The 19,768-nt window shown below is 32.2% G+C and overlaps 3 protein-coding genes across 3 annotated transcripts; 1 reads left to right on the forward strand and 2 right to left on the reverse strand.

Moving 5' to 3' along the window:
- Nucleotides 1–3,447: 3,447 nt before the first annotated feature.
- LOC123708391 (alsin) lies at nt 3,448–12,881 on the reverse strand. The gene is made up of 10 exons (XM_045659066.1): nt 12,212–12,881; nt 11,249–12,124; nt 10,675–11,006; nt 9,772–9,986; nt 9,004–9,328; nt 7,493–7,737; nt 6,158–6,334; nt 5,784–5,962; nt 4,375–4,538; nt 3,448–3,495 (listed from the first exon to the last, which is right to left on the reverse strand). Exons 1-10 carry the CDS (start codon nt 12,879–12,881, stop codon nt 3,448–3,450), a joined length of 3,231 nt encoding a protein of 1,076 aa, XP_045515022.1.
- Nucleotides 12,834–14,583, reverse strand: LOC123708510. Its single transcript, XM_045659265.1, has one exon. It carries the CDS (start codon nt 14,311–14,313, stop codon nt 12,943–12,945), a length of 1,371 nt encoding a protein of 456 aa, XP_045515221.1. The 5' UTR covers nt 14,314–14,583; the 3' UTR covers nt 12,834–12,942.
- A 130-nt stretch (nt 14,584–14,713) lies between these two features.
- On the forward strand, nt 14,714–19,028 carry LOC123708919 (eukaryotic translation initiation factor 3 subunit H). The gene is made up of 5 exons (XM_045659933.1): nt 14,714–14,869; nt 15,488–15,705; nt 17,082–17,241; nt 17,396–17,600; nt 18,644–19,028. Exons 1-5 carry the CDS (start codon nt 14,792–14,794, stop codon nt 18,997–18,999), a joined length of 1,017 nt encoding a protein of 338 aa, XP_045515889.1. The 5' UTR covers nt 14,714–14,791; the 3' UTR covers nt 19,000–19,028.
- Nucleotides 19,029–19,768: the final 740 nt, after the last annotated feature.

Raw genomic sequence — 19,768 nt, forward strand, 5'->3', positions numbered from 1 at the left:
AGTTTATTTATTGTGAAGCGTATGGAGGTAATATACTGTGACTTAAAAATATACTTGGAAAAGATCAGAGGATAGTAGGATGTTTACTGCAAATTTTGTAGAATTTGGCCATGCATGGGCTGTAAATAAATAAATAACACGTAAGAAACTAAAAAACGAATTTCTATTACCCCAATACAATAATTTATATGGGAAAAAAACATTACGATTGAATTATTCCAAATTTAATACACTCGCTACCAGCTACACTTCTTACTAACATAACAAAAAACAATGTTTAATTAAAAATATATTACATAAATCAAACAATTATAAATTATGCATAACAGAAATTACGCTAATCAGACATTATCGTCATTTAATATATATTCGAATATAAGAACTAACCTGTATTCGAATGAGAATTTTCGACAAGAACAGGTTTCTTGCATGGATTTTTCAATTGGTTTATGTCGTTTTACGTGCAATTTTAATGGTTTGATTATTATAATGTTATAGTTTATATGTCTCTGGCCTTAGTATATATGATAATAATATAAATATGTTCGACGTCCTGGTGGACAGAAAAACTGTGTACAGTTTGTGTTTCCACCTCACCAACTTCCTTTATATTAAGATCATTTATACAATAAATAAATAAATGTGTACGCTAATCTCTATTTTATAAAAAGCTAGCAGATGCCAGAAGTGTGTTAGTATCAGTGGAGTCGGAGATCATATTTAAAAATAAATGGGTTTCAATTTGGTCAGTTCATTTGAGGATCACCTACGTACCGTTGCAACTAGATTAGATAATCCATAGATATGGCTAAACGGTATTGCTTGGATATTTTGCATTTCTTAAAATACTGACAAGCTTGAAAGTCGTTTGATTAAAGACGTAAGATTCAGAAGCGAATACAGAAAAACAAGTCTAACTACATATTTGTATTAAATACTATTGTAAGAGCAATTCGCAAAGGATTTCGATAATATACTTATAAAATTACGATCTTTGAAGAAGTTTGTACTCATTCTCAACAGTTGAAATGAATCGGGATAAAGAAAACAAACGTACATTGCAAGAACTTTTAATTTCCAAATCTTTATGATTGCTAACGAATTTCAATGCATAATGGCGATTCAATGGAATAAATATTTAATGATATGTTATTCTATACACAGTTTTTAACCCCCGTTGTGTCCCGGGGGCTAATAGAGATCTAATTCAAACTTATTACCCCAGGAATCGAATTCAAGACGCATAGAATGCGCAGCATTGCTTAACGAAGCAATTCGTTGTACATTTACATAGTTGTCTAAGCACGTAACTTGGCAAATGTTTGGGGGACACAGTATATAATTTTTTTATACTACACTAGACATTATGACTTTAATGGAAATATATTTTTAACAATTACAATAACTTGTACTTTTAACTTTGGAATAGTTAAAGCTAATAGTCATATAAAAATAAATCAAACGTAACAAAATAAAGTAGACAATTTTTTTTTACAATGGCGAGAAAAAAATATTCAATTGAAATATTTTAAATAATCAGAATAAATAATTTAACATTATATACAATTATAAGGTTATTTCAATAGTAGGTTACATACGTAAACAAATATTAATCGTACCTAGACAATATTTCGTATTTTTATATTAATACTGAATTTTGGATTTAAAATATACCAACACATACGCTAAATAAAAACATTTTTTTCCTTGTTAAAAACTCTGTAAACGCTTCGAATAAACATATATACATACTTCAAAATTTGACTTAAAAAAAGTGACAGTTGTATGTAGCATATCTGTGATATATAATAGTTGAAGAAGAATCCCAAAAGAGGTTTTTTAATAAGACTATGGTTGGGATTTTGAAATTTCCATTAGCGATCCCGGCTTTAATATTGGCATTTTATACTCAATTTTTGATATAGGTCGTCCTAAAACTGTAGCACTGATGATGCAATTGCTCACGGTAGTCACTCAATATTGAAGGCAGAATCGCTATCACAATTAGAAGATACATTCGAGAAATGCAAGGCGTTTAATAAATGATAGATTTAGACCCGTGTTAAAACATTATTTGTATAGTACTGTTATTTGTTTACGTTATAGAACGTGCAAAACCTAAAATAGATTTAAAGACTCTTTAACCAATTGTCCCATAGCGGTAACAATTATCTAATTTGTTCAAATCTTTGGCTTAGTCTATTTAATCGAATTTAGTTCGATTCGATTAAAACAGCGTTTGTACTGGTTCTAAAGTTTTGTTTTTCATTATCGTCGTAGATTTGTTACTATAAGTTGAAACAACTTAAAATATTATGTAAGCTGGATTATTAGAAAGTTTCAATTAGAAGTCAAAATGAGAAATCGTGCTGTGAAAGCACGATATCAAAGTATCTACCAAGTGAGCATGGCAGTAGAACATGAAAAAAGGTGGTTGAGGGACTACCATCCAAAAATACTCTGAAAGATCTAAAAGTGAAAGAAAGTCGCAAAAGAATTGGTAAAAGTAGAAGAAAACGGTGGTCACGTGTAATATAATATATATGTCGTAGTTAAATCAGAGAGTTAATTGAATCTCTAGACAGTTAATTATAAATCGATATTCAATCAAGTCGCAAAATTCCGTCAGACAAGTGAGTGAACGAAACGTTTAACGAGTTTCCTAAACGTTCCTAGGCAACAAGACTAACCTAACCTAACCATTTACAATAAAGCAAAACACGGAATATCCAAGCTCTCAGTTCTTCCCGATGACACAGAAATAACAATAACAAATGAAATAATCATGGGAGTCTTTTTACATTGTTAATCAACACGCTGGCTTTCGGTCAGAAAGATAGTTAAACGTTTTCGACGCTGCTTTATGTAAATCAAAATGCTAGAAACTGATTGAATATCGACATTTAATTAACTGTCTAGAGATTCAATTAACTCTCTGAATTTAACTACTTTAATGCGACATATATAGTAATGGCCTTATAAAAACTTTTGTTAACAATGGTTTTAGTAGTATTTCAGTGTTTTATAAAGAAAATCCTGCAAAACATGAAACACGTATGTATAATTGCATCAATATTTATTTATTTCATCTTTACCTTTAAAAATTTCTTTAACCAATTCATATTGATTATATGATCATCACATTAAAACATAATCCTATAAATTTTAACTGATAAAGTTTCTTAACGTTTCTTATAGCCAATAATTATCAATTAAATTGGCAACATTAATTTCCACCAATAAACCAGAATTCTTGAAAGATTATATAGTCTTAATACTTGATGAAATCAGAACTACAAATGACATGTCAAATCAATATTTTTTTAGTAAATTGTTTTCTTATGGCAACTAAATTTTTAAAACTTTTATGGAATTTAAATATTTCTAAAAAATATAAATTCTAGAAAACACATCCAACTAGCGTATACACTAAGCACACAAGCATTTTTAAGAATTCATAGACATTTTCTCTTGAAGAATTTGGAAGTAGCATGCCTGAAAAAAATATTAAACACATTAATAATTGGATTTCTTCGCAAACAATTCCGTCAAACAACAAGTTAAAACGCACGTTCTTATATATTGTAAGAGAAACATTTTCCTTTCATTAACATACAATTTTGATAACAAAATTAATACTTTTTCAATTTCGACTTTATCGTATTGGCTTAGTAAAATAAAATATCACTTATTCCACGTCATTAAATTTGAATAGGTAGATTATCATTTGTTACATGTTACTAGAATAGAACACACGCACAATGTTAGTAACAAACTCGGAACAAACGCAGGCTGCAATTTCCCCGTAATAGAATATCTAAAGTTAGTAATTATTTTTTTGGGAAAAGAGATACTCTTCTTTAATAAAATCCCAGAGGCTTTTTTATCTCTGCCTTTTAATAAATTTAAGAAATGTTTTAAAGAAAAGCTGTGTTCAGTTCAGTTAGTATAAAAGGGCTTGGGACTCGTGCTGGACAGGCCACTTCTAATTAATTTGCGATATTTGTTTGAGAATAAGTGTTGCTTGTGCTTGATGATTTGCTATTTTAAGAGAGTTTTTTACGCCTGCTTTTTCTCTCGGCTTACATCCTCTGTCTTCTTTGCCGAAGAGTTGAGATGTGGAACAAGTGATACAACTTGTATCATATGTTCCATTATTTAAAAAAAAAACCCTACTCATCGGCAAAGAAGACAGATGGAGGAAGTCGAGAGAAAAAGCCGGTACTCTTTTAAAATTGCAAATCATCAAAGTACTGCAAACAATGTGTTAATTTCTTAAAAATAAATATAATTCTAGCCAGTTCAATCAATTAAAAAAGTTTCACTTACTAAAGCGTAAGCGTAACTTGTTTCCATTTTTTATATAATTCTTACCTTTAACGTGGTAAACATGAGTCCCAATTCACCATGTTCCATAGCTGGTTCAAGAAAATCTTCAACAAAGTGAATCTCTGAACCCAATTGAAGGATGCGCGCGCGCACCACTACAAAGTGGAATACTGGGAATAGATCGTCCATACTCCAAAGATATTGGGCTCCTGAATTAAATGTTACAATTATGCCCAATTATGTAATTACTTATGAAAATAGGAGATCATCGGTGTTTGGGATAAGTGTATCAATCAAGGTCCATTGAGTATAGACAAATAACAGATCAATAATAACAGATTTGCCACATCATTTACAATAATGTACTAGGAATACATATCGGAGTAATGACATTAGCTGTCATTGTCATTATATGTAACAGAGCTCATTAATTGATAACATCAAAGTCAATTAGACAGTGAATAATCATTTGACACTCGTTCCGTTCCCTTTGACTTCCTTTAGCAACATGTAATCTTTGAACTTTCTGCAACCTTATTTAGATGCTAGTGCCATCACTTACAACACACACCGTGAAATATTTAACTCGTGCCATAAGTATCGTTCTTCCGTTAGAACTTAGTCCATAGGTATGCTAAGATAGGCCCGCTGGTTCAATGCAAAAGTACCATAAATAAAAATAAACGCATCATATAATAATATGATATAATAAACATGTTTTTATTGCAAAAATACAATCCTTTATATTTTCATATTTGAAAAAGATTCCTACTGATTTTGCATTAGAAGATACAAAACGTAATCAACTGTTTTTTTTGAATTTACGTTTTTAGCGAGCGAAATATAATCTAAACCGCCATATTATATGATATATAAAAAATAATATTTTGATTTGTGGTACTTTTGAATTGAAGCAGCGAATTTTGTTTGCAATAAAGATTTGCTTCATAGTAAAATATATTTTTTCAGATACCCTCAAATTGCCCAGGGGAGAGACATGTGTTTATTTCTCTCCAAGGAAGAAATATTCATTAGTACATAGCAATACATATGAAAAATAATCTATTCAAAATCACTAGCGTTACAACCTTTTTAGGTCTGGACCTCAGATTACTGTATCTGTTCCATGATTATTTGTGAATCTAACAGGCAAGTAGGTGATCAGCCTTCTGTGCCTGACACACACCGTCAACTTTTTGCGTCTAAGGCAAGCCGGTTTCCTCACGATATTTTCCTTCACCGTTCGAGCGAATGTTAAATGTTTACAACATTTATGTCTAGAAAGTCCACTGGTGCACAGCCGGGGATCGAAACTTCGACCTCAGGGATTAGAGTCGCATGCTGAAGCCACTAGGAGAACACTGCTATAAAAATAATCTAAAAAAATTATAAATTTCGAATATTCGAAATTGTATCATAATATATTTTTCAGCTACACTCCATTTGAATCATACCTAACTCCTGTTGTACAGCAAGGGTCATCTTTTGGAAGGTAGATCTGATGACAAGCAGCTTCTCAATAGGCGAAAACGTGGTCTTGAGCTGCTGAAGAGTCTCTACAGCATCTTGGAACAGCTGTTCCCTCATCGGTGAGTACGTGGGAGAATTGTGGGTGCTTTTTGCCCAGAATTTTCTGGAAATTATATAATTTTTCTGTTAATTGAAATCTGGTATTATAAAGTAATTAATGTATCCAAACAAAAATAATATAGTTCACTAAGGACAGAGCAGACATCACAATTAGTCCATAAAATATTATTATTAGAATTATGTTAAAAACTAAAAGAAAAAGGCTTTTTGACAATGACACAAAGATTAGAAAACTTACTGATCAATCCCCAAAAAGGCCATAAGAGTGGTATCAGGTTGCTTATTCCACTTCATCAGCCTTCGCCAGTACAAGTCGTCTTCCCGTTTATTGTGAAGCGCATACAAGACAAACAGTGCAGGGTGCACTCGCGGCAAGAGAGTGGGTTGGAGTAGGGAGGCCGCTGATACTACTTCCCTATGAAAAAGAACAGTATAAAAGGATCTTTGTAAACTAATAAAAAAAAACAAGTGACTGACACAAGGCAAATGGGTGATCAACCTTCTGTGTGAATAAAAATAATTGGTTCACAGCCGTGATGGAGCACAATTCTTAGGATCGAGAGGAGCTTGTCCAAGCAACTAAGCTAACACTGCTGTAGAAGTAACATTAGATAAGTTATAGTTAACGAATATGATTATATTCTACGTTATCATCATACTCGTGAATTTGTGGTGATTGGTCGGACTTGAATTCGTGTATGTGATGTTAGTTATTTCAGGGCGATTCAAAAGAGTGGCGGAAAGTTTATTGCCAGATCTTCTCATCCGTTCTACGCCCTTAATGTGAGAACTGGCAGTAAATGTAAAATTAGAAGCATTTAATATGTATTTCTTTTTGACGTTCATAAGTGTACACTGTTACATAAATTAATAAATGATTTTCATTTTGTCCATGATCCGGCCATCCATCTCAATATCAGACCCCGTTCAACGCCGTTAGAAATACAGGTATTTTTAATAAAATTATTAGCAATGTACAATTATTATAAATAGTATTAAATAAAGATTAGTTATTAAAAAGTATATGCGAAATAAAAAGTAAATACAGATAACACAACATTCTCTACAGCTGTGACACTTTTGACATTCAACAACTTTTGTCTTCAGTCACCGTGACCACGCGCTCTGTAAAGCACGCGAAACGTCGGAAAATTTTAAATTTAAAATCATGTAAATAATTATAAGTTTATAATAATAATACATAGCTTCAATCCGTTCAAAAAAGTGTTTTCTTAATAAGTAAAAGCTATGTTAACAAAAGACAATACAAAGACAAGACAAGACAACTAAGTATATCAGATTTTACAGAAAAATCTAATTACATTAATACGATATTGTAAACCTCCTTCCTCATATCAGAGACTCTATTTAAGCACATAAATGTTAAATTTGAATTGAAACAATGTTGTTTTTGGTTACCATAGCTTTTAAACATTGAATGAAAACAATTTTTTAAGATATTTGTATTATTATAAACTTATAATTAAATTTAAAATTATGTAAATATTAATATTTAAAAATAATATTTAAAACAATATTTTAACAGCTCTTGAAACTATACAAGATAACTTACCCCTCGATAGGATTTCCGTCGTCCTCTCGCTCGTCGTACGGTAAAACCACATCAGTGCCCTCTCCAGGCAACGCTGGGAACAAAAGCTTAACAACTTGGTACAATCTCGTGGTAATACACTTTAGTTCTTTGATCGCGTGGCTCAGGAGTAGGGGATGTACCCTAACACCACCGTAAGTCGTGTTAAAAGCATTTGTGACGTTCAATACTAACTGACCGAGAGGGTGGTGCGTTGTTTCGCAGGCCTGAAATTATATATTATGTATAAATAATATAAAAGAATGTCGACTAAAACAATTATATAAAGCTATTATTATATGTACTTTAACGGGCCTTGCTGTTTGGAAATATGATAGATTTATGTAATATTGTAATAAATGCGGATTCTTCAAATTTTCTATGGGATATTAATTTCGTATTTAATACTTTTTCATAAGAAAGCAGCATACAGAGTTTTTTTTAAATAAAATGGCAATAGTTTTAACTTTATGCCAGTTTCAAGTAAAAGGGATAAGCTAGTTAAAAACAAAATATGTACATAAACATATCACATCTTAATATTATTATTGATTATGAAAGAAGATAATACATTCTAATACAATAAAGGATAGGAGAAAAAGGCAGATTAGTCGGAAATGGTAGTAAGTGTAAGGTATACAGAATGGAGGTGCGGTCATATTGGGAACAAGAAAAGAAAATATGGTCAAGGTCACACATTGTCTTCTCCACACTCAGAAATATTGCTATCAACAATACCAAGCGTTCCTAAATGATGAGGTGAGAGTTATCTTTTAGGTCATTATTTAACATTATCATATCAAAGTCAATCTTCATTTGACTTTGTTACAATAAAGACCTTTAGTTAGGGAGCTGATGAGCATTTAGGTATATGATTTGCACAAGATTCACATCGAGGTAGATTGCAGTTTACGTCAGTACGAATTGATTTGGTCCAGTCAATTAAGGTCAATTTTTAAATCATACAAAAATCTTCAAAAATTGAAAACTTCAAAAATCAGAGCCCTGGATGTCTGCCTCTACGAATTTTTGTGTTTACAGGATGACTATGATCATCAGCTCCAGAGCCAGACGCGTGCGCATAATATCACCCACCTTTTATTCAAAATCTTTGAAACCCTGTCAATTGACAGCGCAGCGTCACCATGGATGGTGGCAGACGAGGTCCTTCATGTTTCTTAGGGTATAATTATCACTATCAATAACGTCTGCCATGTGTGCTGATCATATATAAATTTTGCACGCCAGCTCCCTAACTACTTGTTGACATTGATAACAGCAATGTTGTATATTATACTTAATTATATTCTTATACATTTTTAATCTTATAAGTGCATAAATTAGTTGTTAAAAGAACTAGAAGTGCTGAATTTAAAATTTATAATGCAATAAAGACAATTTCCGAGATGACAGATATGGTAGAGTAAAGAGATATAATTTACCACTTATGTATAGGGTTTGATTATTACCTAAATAAAAAAAAATATACTTACATTTTGTAAATACAGCTTTAACTCCGTATAGTCATGAAGGGTTAGGGTTTTTTGACCAAAATGCGGTATAAGTTCTAAACAATCGACTGATTTATCTAGATCCGACCCGTTTTTCTTCGGAGTCTGATTATGTTTCTGTGAACACGATATAGTCACGGCGACATTTTGCCATATCTTGACGTTATCGAAAGTGGGGCAAGGGCCATTGGTAAAGTGATTGCCCGTTGGTGTTAGGATCGTTTCGGAAACGCCCAAACAGTAGAAACACTGTCGGAATATCGCGTTCCATTTTTGATTTGGCGCAACGCTAAGTTTTCCGAAAGAGCTGGAATTGGAAACATACTTTTCATGCTGACATTAAGCCAGATTTAGATAATGCGAACTAAGAATTTTATCTATTTACATTTAAAATGTACTCCATAAAACACTATGATTAATGCATTGATAAGACGGGAAATGACGCATGTTATGAGAAAGCGCTTTCTACTTAATTCTTTATCTAATATATAATGTATAATAAAGACAAGATTTTCAGAGGTGAGGAAATAACCTCTGAAAATTCATTCATCTATGGAATTAGTAATAAATAATTAGGACTATAAAAACAAATATTTAAATCATCAAATATCATATAAACCATATTATGTTAGTGTTGCCAGTACACAAGATCTTACATTCTTTACGCCTGTTACTGACTTTAAAAGATCTGCTCTTTTGAATAACGGTTTTTTATTACGATAAAACTATTTTAGTGTATCGAATACATACTTCGGCTTAGAGTTTGGAGGCATGGCCGGGTTAGAAACATTAAGATGCATAACTCCATTAGATATTTTGACACCCTCAGTCCAGGCTCCATTAAGGGATCCTTCTATTTTATCACCGCTAGAGAACGTTAAGGTTCCTTTTCCAGAAAAAACACCGGCTGCCCTGAATTCCCCCTCATAATTTGTTCCATCTTCGAAAACCATTACACCATGGCCCTGAAACGCCAAAATTAAAGACTTGACCGTGTCCGTGGGCGGCGGTATCACTTAACATCAGGTGAGCCTCCTGCCCGTTTGCCCCTTATTCTATAAAAAAATACTTGAGAACTGATTACACTTGCTGTTTTTTGAATATGCGTACAGTTTTAATAACTTTTAATACGCTAATTTCGCGAGTACGTATCAAAAAGTTCTTTGAAAACGATTTATACATTGTGTAGGCGTCGTAACCTAAGTGGTGGAAGTGAGGCAACGAGAACTACCTAGAGTATACCTGTGAATGTAAAAATAAATAAATTTTCAGTTAGGTAACCCGAAAGTTTATAAGAAACTTAAAACTGGTTTAATTGAATATTTACTAAGTACTAAAACTATAAAAGTATGCCGGCGTTTCGCGAGCAAATAGCAGTTTACAAGCAACGACATGGTTGTGTCAACCCGAAAAAAATCCTGATAAATAAACGTCCAGTCCAATCTTTTAAATGCGCGGGCATATTGAAAATAGCATTCTAAACCTGTGTTTTTTGGATACAAAAATATAAAACCGGTTTTGATGAAACACGTTTGTGTTTTCATATAGACCCTTGTAAAATTTAAGAAAGACCTTGTGTCAACATTTTAAAGATCATATATATGACGGTGTTACGGTGACGGTGTGTTAAATAATTACATAAGTCGTTCTAACCGTGAGAATGTCTTGTGTAAATAGTCCTTCGTAGTAAATACCGTCGAGGGTTACAATAAGGCCGCAGCCGTGCTTCTTATTATCACTCCAATTGCCCAAATACTTTTCGCCTTTCCCAATATCGTCCATCACTCCATACCCATATTTTGCGCCCCCAACCCATTCGCCTGTATATATTGTTGCGGAAGACGATGTAAAATCTCCCTGTTTTTTGATACCGTGACCATGAGGATGACCGTCTTTAAAGTACCCTTCATAAATATCGCCACATGCGTACTTCATAATACCGTAGCCATTTTGAAGGTTATCTTTCCATCTTCCTTCATAGATACCTGTAACATTTGAGTACACCACTCATTGGTGGATCTTATTCATTTGTTCCCTAAATCACAAGGAGTGAAGAATAAACGATACAATATATTACTTCCACATAGAACTTCATAGTCCAATGGGCAAATGAAGTCCTAAAGTAATCCTAGATATTGAAGGGATCGATAGATTCTTTGATCAGCATTATTATTAACTAAAGAAAAATGTTAATATTAACACTAGAGAATTTAAGAACAGAAATTACCTACTCCTGGTATATCCATTTTCCCATGACCACATAACGTATTTACTTGAAATTGACCACAGTAAATTTTCCCATCTGGCCACTCGACTCTTCCATGACCATGCAATTTACCATCCAGCCATCGGCCGACGTACTTCGCGTCTTTGTAAAATAAACTCTTACTAGAAAATACGTAACTGCCACTTCTAATTGTCGGTGGCTTGAATGAGGTGTCTTTCTTCAATACCGATTTTATGGCCGCATTCAAAACATGTATCCACTCAGTTTTCTCATGTTCAGAATTAGTCGAAACTGAAATTATTTCTTCAGGAGTAGTGATTTGTATGCCATTTTGAATATCTACATTTGGTGATGCGTCAATCCATAGTGTTTCTAAGGGATGAAGTATTGGTGTGCTTCCATTGACATGAAGAAATAAATCATTAAAGAGAATGAACCAATGGGAGGAAAATCTACCTGGGTTCACAAGATTAAGCTGTTTTGATTTTGATTCCCTTATCAATCTTCGTTCCGGTGTTCTATACTGTTCCAAACTTTTCCCTATTGTTTCCCAAAATAATTTAGTTATATCTGCTTCTTTTCTCTTTTTTTCCTGATCTTCTATTACGGAATCTAATGTGGTAATAACCTTTGTTAGTTTCTCTTCAATGTTTGTTTTTGTATCACCTTTCTTTTTCTGAGTTATACAGCGCAATAAAGATTGAGCAATGCACTTATATGAGCTTAACCGGACCAAGGGCTGGATAAATGCCAGGCTAACTACAGCTTCTGATGTTTTCTTATTATTTTTCTGTTTATTTGTAGGTAACTGATCACTAAACATATTGTAAACATTTGTAGGTACATCAACAATATTATTTATTTGAGCGAAACCGCCTATAACAATTAAATTGCTAACAGCTATGTAATACTTTTTATACAAATAAATATACTCTTCTAAATTTTTTATTAAAGAGATATCACATTCATTTATATGTTTTTCAGCATACTGCCAAGTTGATAGAACATTTAATGCTGTTAGATTTAATATGTCACTAAAAATATCACAAACACTTTCATATACATTGGAATGTGCAGTTATTGCTTTGCTTTTTCTAAGGAATGGCTTGATAAGTAAGTGATATATTAGGAGCATTTCTTCCAAGTAACGTTGAGCAATAGACAGGTTTTGGAATTCCGGGCATATTGTTGACTTTTCTATAGAGCAGTAACTTATTGTCCCACTAGATAAGACTCTCCAATGATAGCACACGTTTTGAGATTCCCCAAAAACTTGGGGTTCCTTTATCTTAACAGTTTTTTCAGTTTCCTGATTATTGGAATTTTCTATCAAGTTTTCATTTAAGTTCACAATAACATCCGTATAGCCATCAGTATGTTTTCCCATATAATAAATATTTTCATTGTGAGTGTAAGCTAAAGTATGATTATCAGTTGCTATCATATCTCTGATGCGATCACTGTCTGAATTTTCAGTAAATTGTTTGGGGCTACTCTTATAATCTCGTGACTCCAAACAGACTTGCTTAAAATGATTATAGCCCCACATAAATATTCTTCCATCTAATGTTAAAGCTGCACAGTGCAAATTACCACAAGAAACTTTCTGTAGACCAAAACCAGATAGACTCATTACAGCCATGGGCTTCACTCTTTTAACTGTGTCACCTATACCTAACTGTCCATGGGTTATGTCACCCCATGTCCAAAGTTCGGTGGCTAAAATATTTTTTCCAAGTTTGGACATATTTTTCTTCATCTTTTTTTGCCACTTCAAATTCCTTTTCACTATTAATTGTGCTAGTTGAAAATTGCAAATCATCAGATTTTGTTGCAGAATTACAACTATATAGCAGTGAACTTATCATGTCATCATTGCAATTAGTATGTTGAATATCCACTGTTTCATTATTGTCACTGCTACCACTGACATGCCTTGATAATGTTGCAACTTTATCACCAACAGTTTTAACTCCTTCGTAAACAAAATTAGTAATATTTGTAACATTCTCTTTTATTATTCTTGTTGGCTTCTCTGTATATTCTACTAAGTAATCTTCTCCGGCAGAAACCCACGATAGCTGCCTACTAAGAAATTGTCTAGCTGCATCTGTGTTGATAAAAATATTGTTTATTTTCTCTGTGCTTGCATCTAAAGATTCATTACCATCTGTAATATTAGCCTCATTTTCATTGTGTTTTGAAATACTATCTAATTCTAAGTTGTTATTAACTTGGATAGGCAAATCTTTTTTGATAATTTTTGATTCCTCAGAGGAAGGACTAGAATCTTCAGTAAAACTTTGAGCATCTATGTGTACATCAGTTTGAGGAGCAGTTGTACTACTTGAATCTTCACTAGATTTACTTATATGAACTCCTAATGGACATGTTTCAGAGAGAGACGGCACAGAGGCAGGGGAAGCTAGGCCAATAATAGTTTGACATTGAGAACAATTTGAGGCAAATACCTCTTCATCATCATTATCACTGTCTGTATCACAATTCCCTGATTGCCTTACATCTTTACGTGCTATAACAGCTGCAAAGTTATCTCCTATTGATGCACTATAAACTGTTCTCCCCTCAAAAAATGGAACTTTCTTAATACTAATTGATTCTAAGCCAATTTGTGGCATGTCCCCTGAACCCCAGAGATGCCCATCACTACTTATAAAGAGTTGGCCAAAGCCACTAGACACAACATTTCTAAACTTTACTTTAGAACTACTACTTTTAAAACCATGTGGACAACACTTTGATTCTTCTTTCACAACTACTTCTTCTTTATTCTTAAAATTTGTGTTTGTTTTATAAAGTCTTCCATGTTCATTAATAATATACAAGATATCATTGTGATAGGATATGTCAATTGCAGTTATACCATTCTCTCTTTTAAAATTTATAATATCTTCTTCAATATTACAATAATAGAGGCCATGGTCATTCCCTAGAGCAATAAAGTCTACGCCAAGGGAACAAAGTTTCACAATTTTTTCGGGGACATCCAGAGTCGAGGAAACCTTCAATTCTTCGATGCCTCTCCAAAATTTGTGGTGGCTCATGTTATTATAAAATTTATGCAGATTTCCGTGATATCTTCATGTTAAAAAATGATTATATACAGACTAATTATCATTCAAGCTTTATCCAATAAATACATGGCATTGGCACGACATAAACGACTGTATTTATTGTACAGTAGTCATAAGTTAGTAATAATACACATTACAAAGAATTTAAAATTTCAAGTAAATATTATTTAGTGCCTATTGTTTAATTAATCACAAAATCCTTAGAATAGCAAGACTAACTATACTAAATACTGTAGAAGGTGTCCCTTTGTAAATTTTGAATATTTTGACATATCCATTTTATATATCTCTTAAGTTTGACGTTGGGACTGTGTCTATGGTCAATGGCACTTAAAATCATCGCCTGACAGACATTGACATATCAAAAAAGTCTTAACCATAAACCTACTAAAAACTTGTCTTATGTGTCAGTTAGGTATGGTCCTTTTAGGATTAAATCTTTCAAAAAATGGCGAATCGTGGAAGCACCTCAAGACGTGTTCCTGAAACTGAAGCTGCAATAAGTTATGTACAATGTGATGGCTTGGTAAGTGATAATATAAATATATCATAAATTAATAAATAAAATAAATTAATTTGGGACCTATGTACAAATCATCTATTCTGTCTGACGCGTCATGTTTAATGTATTTATTTTCAAATGTAATGGATTTTAGCCCAAATAGCAAAGTTATTTTACTCTTGAATTAACTATTATCGACTGTTTTCACTGTAATACGATTATTAATCGAGTTTATTTAAATTAATTATGTAGGTTATGTTGCGCCCGAAAGTTTATTTACCTGGGTCAGCATAGCGTTTCTTATGACTCATTTGTTGTTTTGGGACTATCACTTCATTACTTTCATCTGTAGAGATGACGTTACTTGTATCAATAACTAAGTACCAGAATCAAATGGCTTGTTTTTATGAGATCAATGGCATTAGTATGATACCACTTCAAAATAATAGAGATGTTATCTAAAACTACTAAATTAGCTTTAATATGATTAAAATACCCATGGGTGAGATATATACTAGACAAACAGTTATTCATCAGTTTTTCTAATACTCTCTTTAGACCTGTCCTGATGACTATTTGGTTCTTTTCCTTCTATAAATTCAATAATAAGAGATATAAAATCTATATATTCAATATTTTCAGGCAGTAATGAAAATAGTGAAGCACTGCCATGAAGAATCATGTAGTAACATGGATGTGGCCCAAGGGGCCCTCTTGGGACTTGTGGTTGAGAACCGTCTGGAGATTACCAACTGCTTCCCATTTCCTAAACATGATGATACCATGGATGAAGAGGAATATCAGCTTGATATGATGAGGAGATTGAGACGAGTGAATGTTGATCATTTTCATGTAGGATGGTGAGTTATATTTGTAGATGAAACATCATTTTGTATATATAGTTATTGTAGTAGTTTTAATATATGTAGTGGTGGTCATATAATTACAAACACTTCTTATGAATGAAGTAAGTATAACTTCAACATACAAAAGTATGTAAAACATATACACATTTAATAATTAAGAATCATGTTATTATATACACACTGAAATAAAAACTCATTAAATGCATATAATTTAAAACATATCATACTTTTTATTACAAAATGAGTCTTATACATTTTAGAAGCATTTTAATGAAGAATCCGTAGCTCATTTTTTTTTAATTTTATAACATTAATAACATTTCTTAGCTTTTTCTATTATTTTGACAGTTATTTAAAATTTAATCTGAATTTTATTTTGTTCAACATGGGCAAAAATAAAAATTGTCAATTGTTAATTTACATATAGATAATAAGTGGCTGTACAGAAAAATAGCTGAGCATTTAAATTGTTCTGTTAAGAGAGTTTTTAATGCTATAGATCATTATAAAACAAGTGGAACTGTTGAAAATGTTCTTATAATGGATTGGCCAAGAATAACCTGTCCCAGAGAAGATATGCTAATAGTTCATGTTTCTATAAAAACCCAATTAAAGGTTCAAACCAGAGTAAAAATAAATGCTTTTTGCCTGATGACCCGAGAAACATCTCATCAATACTGAAAATCACTGGTATATTGTTAAAAAGAATGTCTCAAACAAAAGTAACACCAGTCAAAACAAATAATGTGAACCATTAGTCAAGGCATGGAATTCAATTCCTCTAGAAAAATTATGAAATTCATTGAAACAATGCCACATTGTTGTACTGCTGTTCTTAAAAATAAGGAATATGTCACTAAATATTAATTATAACTATTGCTTGGCTGTGGATAGTAGATATTTCGTAAATAATACAATGTTTATTAAGATAATACTTAAAAAAATATTGTTTTTAATACTTTTTTGTTGTTGTTTCTGATTAGTTGACCATTAAAATTAAAACAGAGTTAAATGGTTGTCACTAATTTAATATTGAAACTGAACTTGTGGATTTATATTATTTTTCTAATAAATGATAAATTGTTGAACATTACATTACAATATTGTTTTAATTTAAAAATGTAAACACTTGCACACATCTTACATAATGTCAAGGACCATTGGCAGTATTTCTAATTATACAACCACCAGTGTCTGTAAAGTATGATTATGCAATTACAATAACATTTTAGAAGTGTAACTAACTATTTTTTATAGTAATATAAGTTAGAATAAGCATTATTAAATTTAAAGTTTATGTATATAATTCCAATTAATTTTTAAATAACTGAGCTATTTACAAATAATAACTCTTTTCTTAATATTTACAGGTATCAAAGTGCTGATGTTGGTAATTTTTTGAGTCAGTCTTTGCTAGAGTCTCAGTATCACTATCAGACTTCTATTGAGGAAAGTGTGGTTGTCATATATGACACCAAAAAATCTGCCCGAGGATTCATAACACTAAAGGCCTATCGCCTTACTCCTCAGGTAAGAAATGTTTGATTGTAATTTGTAATCTATTACTTATAGACATTATTATTCTAATAAAAAAGAGCAATATAAACATATGTTTATGAATTCCATTTAATGCTCATATCAACTTGTTTAAAACAATAACAACAAACAACTCAATTATTTATAGGCCATTGCTATGTACAAAGAGGGTGACTACACACCAGAGGCCCTTCGCAACTTGAAAATTGGTTATGAGAACTTGTTCATTGAAGTGCCTATTGTGATTCGTAACTCGCCATTAACTAACATTATGATGTCGGAGTTATCAGAGATGATTCCAGAAGAAGAAGGCTCAAGATTCTTGGACTTAGGAACAGCTTCTGTACTCGAAGGTATGTTGTTTATATTAATTATTATTATACAAATATAAGAATGTAGCAGGTGTATGGTCAGAGTGATAATCTTCTCTTGTGCTAGCTGTAGGGTTAGCTATTAATTCTGGCACATTCTGGGCAGAAGTGATAATGAGGGACTAATATATATATTATGGAGGGATAAATTAATTTAGATTTTAAAGATATTTTATACTTTTAACATCTGATTGGGTGTTTTTACACTAGTCACTAAAAAATTATTAATTAAATTGTTGTTCAAAACATCTAAGAAAGATTTGCAGCTTACATACTAAATTTAAACTACTTTTTATGCCAATTCACAAATCTTTACATATAATTAAGTACGTAATAATTCGATGAATTGGTAGAAATAAAATCATTCTAATCTTACCTACCAGTGGTAGGTACCAGTTAGCCTGGATTAAAATCATACAAGTAAACCATAAACTAACCGAAATTGGTTGAGGAACACTTCGGAATAGTTAAAGTAAGATACACTAGTTATTCCACTAAGGAACTCGGATGTCAGAGCTCTCCTTGCCAACACCATACTTAAGGTGAACAGGTCATTTATAAATTGTTAAACTTACCCGCCGCCCTAACCATAAAGCTTTTTCTTCTGTAATTGGTGTTGACCTTAGATGTATACAATACAATAGATTCATATGTTACAGCTATACTAGTTACTGACGTGAGACTTATCTTAAATTATCGTGATTTATGTGTCTTTTTACTTTTTATTTTTAATGTATCATCTTTTTAGTTTATTTAGTTTTTTTTTGTTTCCTGTTTAGTTTTGTCTTAATAACTGTTTATAACATGTATTTTTGCACTTCTTGCCTATCTTATGTAATTTAATACGTTTTTTCTTCTTTACTTGCAGTGGTTGCCTGGAAGAGATCGCTCGAAAGCGATAAGGCCGCCAGTTGCCCTCCTTTTGATTTAATTATGTTATAGAAAAAAAAATAACGCGAATTGAAGTAATAACTTTTTCTTATATAATTTGAGAAATAAGTAAGTCAGAAAATATTATATTCCAGGACAACTACGCAGCTTGATGGAACGCGTCGATGAGCTCAACCAAGAGGCCATTAAGTTCAACCGTTACCAACATTTAGTTGTCCGTCAACAGCAAGATAAACACCGTTGGCTTCTCAAGAGGGCTCAAGAAAACGCCGCAAGGGCTGCCAAAGATGAAACACCGCTACCAGAAGAAGATGTTAATAAACTCTTCAAACCGCTTCCAGTCCCACCAAGGCTCAACCCTATGATTGTTGCTGGTCAAATCAATACATACAGCCAGCATATAAGCCAATTCTGTTCACAAAGCCTGGCTAAGGTCTACTTGACCCAGGCGCTACAGAACGCAAAGGAGTCTAAACAAAACAGCACATAATTTTCTATTGAATAAATATGTGATTTAAATGTTCTTTTATTACAAAAGTATAGTAATGTTGAAAAACATAAAAAAACTTAAATGCACAAGTGTTATTAACAACAAATAACAATAACAAATTATACAAGTTAATTTTAATTATGACTAAATGTGTCCTGCTGTTTCACCCGTGTTAGTTCGGTCATTGTCTGCCGTCTTTGGATATTAAAAAAACAGATTATGGATTAGGGACATTAAGCTCCATATTTTAGTCATAAGCGGTGTCAACATGTCGACCAGAAAAAATGGTACGAAAGCTTGAAACTAGATTTAAGTTTGACGTTCTGGAATGTAAACATTTCATAACAATCCGTAAACCGTCTAAGGAGTGCGACCGTAATGACTGACACAATTTTTTATAAAGATTTATATTGCACATATCTAAATAGCAAAATACAATAAGCTCTGTGACACATGCCTACACACCGTGTGTCGGGCAGGGTCTGCAACTATTCCCACACATGAAAATCCTATAAAATATCAAATTTAAAATCGTAATAGAATATAAAATAAAGGTCAATTAAATTAAATAATCCACGTTAAAGCGTTACAACCTATATTTGTGTCACATAACACTTATAATTACGTTTTCAAGAGTATTTTTCAGAGATTAGAAGAATTCTTACAGCGAATTACTAAAATCATTTTCAGATAACTATTTGAATTCGGTATAATCCTTGACATTACTTTGTAAACTAAATGTGGATAACATTTTGCAAATTAAGTTTTA

The sequence above is a fragment of the Pieris brassicae genome, chromosome 4 (assembly GCF_905147105.1).
Source record: "Pieris brassicae chromosome 4, ilPieBrab1.1, whole genome shotgun sequence".
In the NCBI taxonomy this organism is placed as follows: domain Eukaryota; kingdom Metazoa; phylum Arthropoda; class Insecta; order Lepidoptera; family Pieridae; genus Pieris; species Pieris brassicae.